Here is a 10,083-nt window from a genome sequence, read left to right as displayed (position 1 = left end):
CCTGGCCTCCTCCGAACGCTTTCTGAGTGTTCTGCAAACGGCCTGGCCTCCTCCGAACGCTTTCTGAGTGTTCTGCAAACGGCCTGGCCTTGGCGTCCCGGGCCCTACGGTCTCCGTGAAGGAGGAGAGCGGGGAGGCGGGCCGGAGCGACGACTGCTCAGGCCCCAGGGCTCCGGGCCACCCCCACTCCCCTGGGGCTGGTCGAGAGCCGGCAGGTGAGGGCAGGAGGCTCCGTGCGGGAGGGAAGCGCCCGCCCCCGCTCACTGGCCTCTGTGTATCTTTGTAGGTGACACCACGCACACCTCCTCCGTCGCAAGGAAAGGTAAGACCTTGGAACATGGTTCTTATTTGTCACTCCGCCTGGAGACCTTCCCTGAAATCCTTAAATGTACCCCAAAGAGGGTGGGCCTCACGGCTGCCTGACCTCCCCGAGTAGCACAGGCAGCGGAACACCGAGCGGAGAGCGGGGCCGGCTCCCAGCTCGCTGTCCCCTCTCCCCACTGGCCTTGAATCCGCCCTGAGCCGCCCCCGCCCCGGGACCGGCGGGTGTCAGCACCATCCTGACCTGTGCTGCTTGTTTCTTAAAAGACTTTCTTTCTTCCTGCCTCAATGACAATGTCACTGTCTCTCTCTCTCCCACAGGGGCGAGGACTGTCTCTCAGCAGATTTAGCTGGGTAGGTGACACGGCGTGTCCGCGCGGCTCCCTCTCCCTTCTGCTCCTCACAGCTGCCCGGCATCTGCGTCCCGCCCCACGAGGCTCCCCTTCTTCCTCACCAGGCCCAGGGCCCATGCCATCGAGGGCCACCTTCTCCTCCTGAGGGGAACCCAGGGCCCCCGCCTCCGACTGCGCGGCGAGGCACAGGTCTCTGCTTCCGCGCCGGACCAGGCGGCTCCGTGCCTGAGAAAGTTCTCGACCTCCTTCCAGCACAGGCGGGGGATACCGGTCCCCACGGGGCCGGCCAGGGAGGCCTGTGCCTGGCGGGCTCTCCAGACCCCCAGCCCGGCCCCCAGGCTGACCCTTGGCCTGTCACACGGTCTAATAATGAAGCCCCGAGACCAGGAGTAGCGATAACCACAGCCTACCTAGCTCTCAGCATCCAGGAATGTCGTCTGAGGAGCACCGGGAACCAAGTGCCCTCCACGATTTTAAAGGCCAGCCGGCTTACTTTCTAGACACCAGAGACACGTGGTGGTGTCTAAGCCAGCTGAAAATGCCTGTCGGCGTGTGCTAACCAAACCTGTAGACGCTGGTTAGGAGTAATCGCTCTTCCTTGGCCCTGGCTGCCGTCTGCGGGATAAAATGGGAGAATAACCATGACCTATAGGCCAGGACCTCATGCACGCTGGACGCCCAGCCCGAGTCCCGAGTGCAGGGCGGGCACATCCGTGGCTCGGTTCATGGGCATCACACACGGATGAACGACGTTCGGAAGAGAAAGCAGGGAGGCGAGACCCGTGAGCGGGGAGGGGCGCAGGACGGGGAGGCCCGCCGAGCAGGGTGGGGGCTCCGTAAGGCTCGTGCGTGGCCCCAGCGCGTTCTTACGTGGACTTTGCTGGAATGCTTTATGCACATGTATTTGGGCCTTTTCTGAATGATGTGAAAGACTCTGCCAAAAGGGGCGGAGCGTGTAGGCAGCAGGTGGGCTGGGCCTCGCCGTGATTGACGTCGGACTCTCTGTGCCCGCAGGAGACCGAGAGGAACTGGGGAAGGAGCTCTTGTTTTGGTGACCCCTTGGTCTGCCTCCTGACTTTCTAGGCCTGGACGCTTGGGCAGGATGTGGAGTCAGCCGTCCCGGAGAAAGTGCGGGGCAGGGAGGAAGCCCTTCCCCCACAGGGCACGCGGAGCCCGCCTCACCCGGCAGCTAACCGGACAGACCTTTGCTCCCCTCTGCGTCTCCGTGGTGGGGCCTACTAATCTTCACTCCGTTTCTCTTTTTTCCAAAGCAAATCCGGCTCATTCATTTGCTCGTGGGTCCGTTTTCTCGAGCTACAGGACGGCCTTCCTGCCTGGAGGGTGCGGAAGTCGCCCGTGCTTCTTCTAAACTGTCAAACATTTCTTGGTAAATTCCAGGTTCTCCAAGGATAGAAGCAACCAAGAAGTCGAAAGGACAAAAAGTCAAGCAGGTCATTTAATCTGGAAACCCACCCTTGAGTTTTGTTCTCTGAAGTTCCTAGTTGGAGAAAAGCAAGCGAGACAGGAGAATGTGACACCGGCGTGCGAGGCGTGGTGTCCTGCCGCGTCGTGTGTCTGCACGTGGCCCCTGCATGCTTGGCCGTGGCCTGTCCTTCCGTGGGATGTCCCAGAGCGAGCGCGTCCACAGGAACCTCTGGACCCCAGGGCAGCCCGCCCTCCACTGGCCTCCACCACCTTTAGGATACGGGGGACCCGCACGGATCCCTGTTCCCTCCGGCCCGGACGCACCTGCATGCGGCAGGGACCCTCGGCGAGGCAGAGGGGTCCGGGGCTCCGCCAGGTTTATTTCGTTGACTAGATTGTCAGGCGCAGACCCGAGCGATCCCCCGTGTCCTGCCGGAGAACCTGAACTCCCAGAGCCTGTCTGTGAAGACAGAGCCACGGGGCAGGCAGCAGCCTCATCCGAAAACCCCCAGCCTGCTTGGCACCCGCGTGACATGGCGCATGAGCCTGGGGATCCTCATTCTGCCCACACTGGCCTCCCTGTGTCAGCACTGCCCGAACCCCCCAACTCCTTCCTTGTGTCCGTGGGGGAGCATCCCATTTGAAAGTAAAATAGCTCTGAAAGTAGACGAGTCTGGGATGCGGGTGTCCCGACACGTCAGCAATCACCAGCCCTGCTCTGTGCCACGCGGGAAATTTCTTCCTTCCCTGAGTGCGCGGGGGCTGCTGGCCCCGGTAGGCCGGGCGCGGCCTCTCCCGAAACAGTGGCGAGCGCGTGCCCTAGCTTACGGGCTCTGTCGGCGGGACGGCGCGTCCGTGACCTTGCGGGACAGCGCGTCCATGACCTTGCAGAACCCCCCCAGTCACCCCAACCCCGTTTTATAAATGAGGAAACTGAGGCTCAGGGTGGCTTTGACAGTTGCCCGAGGTCGCACGGCGAGGGAGCGGAGAGCCAGGGCTCCGTCCAGGCTGCGGGGTGCCTGCGGCTGTGCCCTGGTGTACGGTGGCAGGGACACGGCTTGCTGGCCGGACCTGCCCCCTTCCCTCCTTCCCGACCAGCCCAGATCCCGGGCCCCCAGTGGGGCGCGCACACCCGCTCTCAGGGCACCAAAGCCATGGCCGGGGGAGCGGGTGCCGGGTCATCCAGGCCAGACAATCCGAAGCTTCTCCTTCCGCTTTAGAAAACTAAGGCCTCAAATTGTGCTAAGGCCAAGGCTCCAGACCCTGCAGGCCGCCGCAGGAGGGGCCCGACATGAGGAGTCTACCCGGAGAAGCAGGCAGGGTCTCCTGCAGCCCTGGCGCCTGGCCTCCCGCGGCTTCAGTCCCAGGAAAGTGGCCCCTGGGGCCTAGGGCTGGCCGGGTGCGCCCTTCCTGCAAGCAGGGAGCAAAGTCTATTCACCGGGGTTAGCTCAACCTTGCTGCTCTTGTCTTGAGAGCCACACGGTGGAGCGGGTCCCGGCTCCGATCTTTCTCTGAGAGAGTTTGGGCACCCATCTCCCAACGCACGGCAGCCCGGGCTGGACCAACACAGCAGCGCGGAGCTCGGCCCTGGGTCTCGGCCGAGCGGCGGCCGTCCCCGCCCCGCAGCCCATCCCTGCCCCGCAAGGCCGCCCTGAGTGCTGTCTGGTCTCTTGCAGGGAGGTGAGGGGCAGAAGCCAGGATTTGGCTACGGACGCCGAGCCCCAGCTCACAAGGGGCTCAAGGGGGCCCATGACGCCCAGGGCACGCTCTCCAAAATCTTCAAGCTGGTAATGTAACCCTTGTGACCCTTCTGACTTCAGGGATGCTCTGTGGGTAGACAGGGGCAGGACCAGGGACGGGGCAGCGTAGTGGGGCAGGGGCGGGGTGGGGGGGCCAGACTTCACACACTGTTCCTGTGCAGTTCACCTGCCAGGCTGGCCCAGGGACCCAGACATGTCTGCAGGGGTGGCCCAGGCTCCCTTGGGGACTTCGAGGATACGTGAGGGGTCCCAATCGAGGTTCTGCCGCGCCCTGCGGAAGCAGGGGTGGCTGTGGGCACTGACCGTGTCTGGAAGCCCTTGGTGACGAGGCCTCAGATCTTGGACCCCCGAGAAAGGGAGCAGGAGCCAAGGGGCCGGGGGAGGTCAGTGATCAGGCGGCCAGAGGTCCCGGGAACCCATGGGGGCTGCCTGATATGGACACTGTGGTCGCCGGCCCCACGGCCGTGGTCAGGTGTAAGCTTGGTAGGCCCGGGCCCCTGAACGGGGCGTGAGAAGGCGTGTGCGGACAGCAGGTGGGGCGGGCCCTCTGGCTTCCGGCTGGCCGCCCGTCTCGGCGTTGGTCGAGCCCGAGGTTGGCTTCGCGGTGTGCGGAGGGGCCCGCTGGCCTCCACTCATTCCCGGACACTCGCGGGCCAGGGAACCTCCAGGGATCCCAGGCTCCCCCAGAGCTCTGCATAGGACCTGCAGGACGCCGTCCTCAGGGGCTGGAACTACCTGGACCCTGATCGCCCGACAGCCTCGGGCACGGGGCCGCCCACAAGCAGCCGCCGTCCCCGGGGGCAGAGGCCTCAGATGGACATAGGCTGAGAGCCCAGGCTGGCGGTGCTCACGGTCGAGGGCCCGTGGCTGCCCGGCGCCCTGTCTGTCTGAGGTCAGGCTCACTCCACGGAGGGGTGCTTGCCGTGCATCACTGCGCGCTCTTTGTGGGGGGTGTGTAGAGAGCATGTTCTCGTGGTGGGGGACAGAACGCGGTTGGAATGAGTGCCCCTGGGACAAGGCAGGTCCCCTGGATGGCTGCCCATGGCTCCAGGAGGGGCCAGATAAGGCTTTATGGGCCAGGGTCGAGGAGCCGGTCACACAGCTGGGGACAAGCCCACACTGGAGGAAGCAGAGGCCCCGGAGGAGACAGGTCAGACAGGGAAGGGGTCCCCCACACAGAAGGCCCTGGGACCCCCAGAAGGCTGCATCACTTGGGTCCCCTGACACCTGACGACACGGGTGTTCACGCTGAAAGGCCAGCTGTGAGCCACTGGCAGAGACCAGCCTAGACGGGGCTGGGGTTTCTGAAGCCCCCATCTGGGGTCTTGGCAGTGGACCTGAGGTCCCTGCAAGAGCCCACACCTCGGGGCTCACAGCTGGAAGGGGACAGGGATGCCCCATGCCCCATGGGGACACATCGCACCTTCCGCACAGTCCAGGACAGTCCCCAGGCTGACTTGAGGCTCGAGGGAGTGCTGTGCATCAGTGGACGGGGCGCCCACAGGCGGACGGCCACGGGCACCGCTGTCTGAGTCCACATTCCCACGTACTTCCTCGTTAGAGTAACAACCGAGCTGCTGTTTCCCCTTGCCGTGAATCCACACGAGGCCGCAGGCTTCCGTGCCTCATGGCCAGAGAGCCGGTTCCAAACAACAGCCACGGTTCCTTGCAAGGAACCTTCCTTCCTTCCACCGACTTCAAGAAGCGTCACGGGGAAGGCAGACGCTAGCACATGCAGGGCGGGGTTCCTGTGTTAGGGCAGGAAAGACGTCCGTGAAGGTGTGAGGCCCAGGGAGCCCGCAGCCCCGTCAGGAGAAAGTAACTCGGGAGAGATTGCCTGTTTGTCCTTCCTGGGGGAGGGTTTGACACCGCCGCAGGCAGGGAAAGACGAGACACCCCAGTCGGAGGGGATGTTAGCCTGGGCACTGCCGCACACCCTGTCCGCCGGCTGTGTCCCCGCCCCGCAGACAGACACGTCGTGGATTCTTACCGCCCCGTGAAAGCTTCGTCACCACTTGTCTTCAGGCCAGTGGGCACATCCTGGGGGAGCTGTGCGTTTCCATGGAAATTGCACGTCTGGGGGTTCTGGGTCACAGATAAGAACAGGAGCGTCTCCTCGGCTCCCCTGTCCTCAGACCACCCGCTGGGGTCACAGTAGACAACTTGATTTAACACTAAAAGGCTCTGCTGTGCGCGGCTTGGCGGTATCATGCTGGAGATCCGGCCGCCGGAAGGCAGGACCTGTGCCTCCCGCAGGCCCCCGGTCTCCCCCAGTTCAGGCTCAGCCTCAGGCAGCTACGCACGAGGTCCCTCAGCCCCGGTCACCCTTGACAGGAGGTCTCTAATCTGCACGAGGGCGCTTTCTAATCAGCCCCCTAACACATCACGGTCTTACCATTTATGGTGGAATAGTTGGGTCTGTGACCCCAGTGATCATGGGGTCATGTGTGCGGATCTCGCCCGCCTGGGCAAGAAGCTTGCGGGTCGAGCGGACCAGCCGTGTCCCTGTCCAGCACGTTCATCGTGGGTGACAGACACAAGCCTGCGAGGCCCATTCGTTTTCACTCGGTTCTGTGTTTCCTACATGTCTGTCTGTACAAAGTAGTTTAGAAATTGTAAAGCTTCCGTGGGGTTCAAGGGAAACTTCAGTTTATCAAATTCAGTGACTGTGGCTTTCATGAGAGTTTACTATACGAAATGTCCACGAACTGGCCAGCCGCGGTCGCAGGGCTGACTGAGCCCACGCACGTGGTACCGTCGATTGAAAACTCCCTCCAGAGGCAAGAAGGGCTCCAAGACAGTGAGTGCGGACGGAGGTTCCCCAGTGAGTGCGGACGGAGGTTCCTCAGTACAGATGGGGGTGCCGTTGCCGCGGATGGTCCGCCCCGTGAGCTGGGAACTGCTTGGAAACCTGCCTTTCTCTGAATCATTAGGGAACTGCATTGAAATATTACCAGTTTCTTCTTTGCACATGCACAGCTTTGAGTTTCCCACACGGGGCTGGGGAAGGCAGGGCCGGAACGCACGGCCTTCCCGCAGGTCCCCTTCCTTCCTGCCCCAGACACGGCCTCAGGCCGACCTCCTGCTCATGGTCCAGCCCGTCCACTCGGCTGAGCCCAGGGCCAACCCGCTGCTGGCATCGACCTGCTCGAATGTGCGGAGAACCCGGCAGGGAGGAGCGCGTGCGACCCGCCCGGCAGGGCTGCTGGGTGGGACCCTGACTCCGCCTCTGGCTGCGTGGCCATGGGGCGTCATTCAACGGGGCTGTGCTCTGGCTCCTCGGGAGACTCCGCCTCCCGGGCTAGTGTCTTCTTCCACCACAGTGGGGACTGGCTAGGAGCAGGCACAGTCATAGAAATAACACTGGATGCCCACCGTTGTCCTGCGCTCAGACGGAGCCCCGGGGCAGTGAAATGCTGTCTCACGGGACAGTAGTGCACAGGCAGGCGGGTGGACGGCCTCTGTTCTAGGAAGCAGGTCCGACCCTTTCAGAATGAGACTGCACTTGCCGGGGAGCCGCGCAGGTGAATTTTGGGGCTCAGAAAGCGGGGAGGCTCGTGCGGGCGTGCTCTGGGTTCCCCCGGAGGGCAGCACTGAGGGCCGGGTTGTGGAAGGCCAGCCGGGCCGACGGCCCTGCCGCTCCCGGGGGCTCGCCAGGTACTCCAGGGGCTGGAGTCCCGTAAATGTTCTCACCGAGGAAACTAAAACCCCACAAAGCAGCTGTTTAACAATGTAGAGGGCCTTTTGGAAATAGCCCTAGCCCAACAGATCCGAGCTGTGGTCTCCTCTGTGCACGGGGCACAGGAGGGGGCGTCGCCGGCGCTAGGCTTCCGTCGCCGAGCTCGCTGCCCAGGGTGGCGGCCGTGCTGCGCCCCGGGTGGTGTCCAGGGCGCAGGCGGCATCTGGTGATGTGTGCTCTCACAGGCACCTTGCTTCCGGGGGCCTCTCGGTCGCCGCCCCCCATACATGACGTGGGTGCCGGCTTTCTGGGTCCTGGGCAGGTGGCCCAGGAGCTTCTCCTAGGATCCCGGCACATCGGGCGAGCTCGCGCGAGCTCAGGGTGCTGGGACACGGGCACCCAGAGCCCCGGCCTCAGAGCCAGGCGAGATGGTCCTCAAGCGGGGGTCCCACTGCAGGATCCCACAGCGGGAGCGGAGGCCCTGGCCCCACGCATGTTGTCTAATTGTGTGTTTCCTCTTCTCAGGGAGGAAGAGACAGTCGTTCCGGATCCCCCATGGCGAGACGCTGAAGCCCTCCCCAGGGGTCCCCGAATCCTGTCCTCAGCTTCTTAATACAACTGCCTTACGAATTTAATACCGTCCACATCCGTTCCCCACGTGTAGCCGACACCCCCTGCCTAACGCCCATTGAGCTGCGCACACGGTGGGCCAGGCGCACCGCGCCCTGCGGTTCTGGCCATCGGCCGAGCAGAGAGGAGACAGACAGACGGTCAGCGGTGACTTTGTGTCCGAAGAGAGAGAGTGCGTGCCCGGAGCCCCCTCCGCCCGGCGTGGCCCAGACGCTGGCGGCCCAGGGGCAGGGGCGCACCTCCGAGCTCACCCTCCTCCCTCGGACTGGCTTTGCTGATTCTGCTTCCCCAGGCTTCGCAGGTGCTGCCGTGCGACACCGCTGTGGACACAGGGACGCGTGCAGGGCGGTGAGGACTGCTGATCCGAGCTTCCTTTGTTTCCTTTGGTTTCTCTCCCCGACCCCGGCTCACCTCCTAACACACACTCACTCTCCCTCCAGGATGAGCAGTCGGACGGCACAGGGGGCTTTCAGTACGTGCAGCGCGGGCGGGCAGCTGGGAGAGTCCCATGGGGTGGGCGCGGAGGGCGCCTGCAGGCGGCGGCTGCCCACCACCCCCGGTTGGCGGGTCTCAGGCGCGGTTGCGAGGGGACAAGGAGGCGGAGCTGGGCTGGGCCTCGGCCCCAGCGGGAAACAGGATCTTCTTGGAAATTAGGTGATGGCACGGCAGGAGCCAGAGCGGCTTCTACGAACAGCCTGTTTCCCCCCCAGAGCCCAGCAGGAGGGTCCAGGGAGACGCTCGTCTCAGAGTGGGACTGGAGAAGTTTTCTGGGTGGCCTGGCGGCGTCACCCTGGTCACGTGGGAGGTGACCGGCGGTGCTCCTCACGGCAGTGTGCATGGCAGATACTAACCTCGTGGACAGATGACCTCCGTCAGCCGGCATCCCGACTCGGACGGACGTGGCCACGGGCTTCGGAGGGCCCGCGTCCCGAGTGGCGGGGCCGGACGTCGTGGGGGCCGGGCCTGGCTGGCCCTGCGAGTGGAGACGGCGCTCCTCTAAATCGTGTCTTTTCTAACTCGAGCTCACCTTTCCTGTGCCCCCTTGTAACACACTGACCCACCGTTTGATTTTAGCTGCGTCTTAGAGGCCTTCCAAGGAGCCACACCGGCGTCATCCGCCCTTAGAACGAAGATGAGGAGTAGTCAATGCACCAACGTAACCCTGTCCTAATTCCGATGCCCGGTGTGGGCGTAATGTAATGTCTATTAACCCATAGCCTCCATGATGAGAGGGTTACGGGGGAACAAGGAACAAAGTTTCAGAAACAAAACCTCCACACTTCCTGACACACACGCACACACACGCACACACACACGCTCTACGTCTTCGAGCCGGCAGTCGGCCGAGGGATCTTTGTGCGCGGCCGCCCAGACAGCAAGCACGGGGATGGTGGGGGCCTCGTGGAAACGACATGCCGTCGGTCGATATCGAAATAAAATAATAAACTTTTAATGATACTTGTGTGGTGTCTTCTTTTATCTTTGTTCTGGTCTGCAGAATGCGGGCCCCAGCGACGCAAAGATGAGTGGTCGCATCTCAGGGGTGACCCGGGTGTGGGCTGTGCCGTCGGGGCGCAGGGCACGGGCTGGTGCCCGTGGCTTTCACACCAATAAGGGAGAGTGGACTAGAGGCCACAGTTAGGGCACGGATGCGCTATGTCACCAGGAAAAGAATTTTCATTTTGTTTTTACACGATCTTTTAAAATATATTTACACTTCATTGTCTTCACGAGAGGAAACACCTGTTCACGTGCGCTAAAGAAACTCGGGGAAACTACTCTTTGCCACATAAAGCCATGGACAGCCATGAAGGATTTGGGAAATTTTTTTTTTTAATTTTTTTTCAGCGTAACAGTATTCATTGTTTATGCACCACACCCAGTGCTCCATGCAATCCGTGACCTCTCTAATACC

General features: G+C 62.6%; 1 protein-coding gene across 4 annotated transcripts in view; it reads left to right on the top strand.

The window, feature by feature from the left end:
- The window catches only part of MBP (myelin basic protein), a 101,263-nt gene extending 91,637 nt beyond the window's left edge, over nt 1–9,626 (top strand). For 2 of the 4 annotated variants that reach the window (XM_059409848.1, XM_059409846.1), the window contains 4 exons: nt 287–322; nt 643–675; nt 3,776–3,886; nt 8,064–9,626. In XM_059409848.1, the coding sequence (XP_059265831.1) occupies nt 287–322; nt 643–675; nt 3,776–3,886; nt 8,064–8,108 (225 nt within the window). In that variant the 3' untranslated portion in view covers nt 8,109–9,626. The remainder of the gene's footprint in view (nt 1–286; nt 323–642; nt 676–3,775; nt 3,887–8,063) is intronic. The other 2 variants (XM_059409847.1, XM_059409849.1) reach the window with 1 other exon arrangement.
- Nucleotides 9,627–10,083: the final 457 nt, after the last annotated feature.

The sequence above is a fragment of the Mustela nigripes genome, chromosome 8, assembly GCF_022355385.1.
Source record: "Mustela nigripes isolate SB6536 chromosome 8, MUSNIG.SB6536, whole genome shotgun sequence".
Lineage (NCBI taxonomy): Eukaryota > Metazoa > Chordata > Mammalia > Carnivora > Mustelidae > Mustela > Mustela nigripes.
This window is presented reverse-complemented; position numbering and strand designations above follow the sequence as displayed.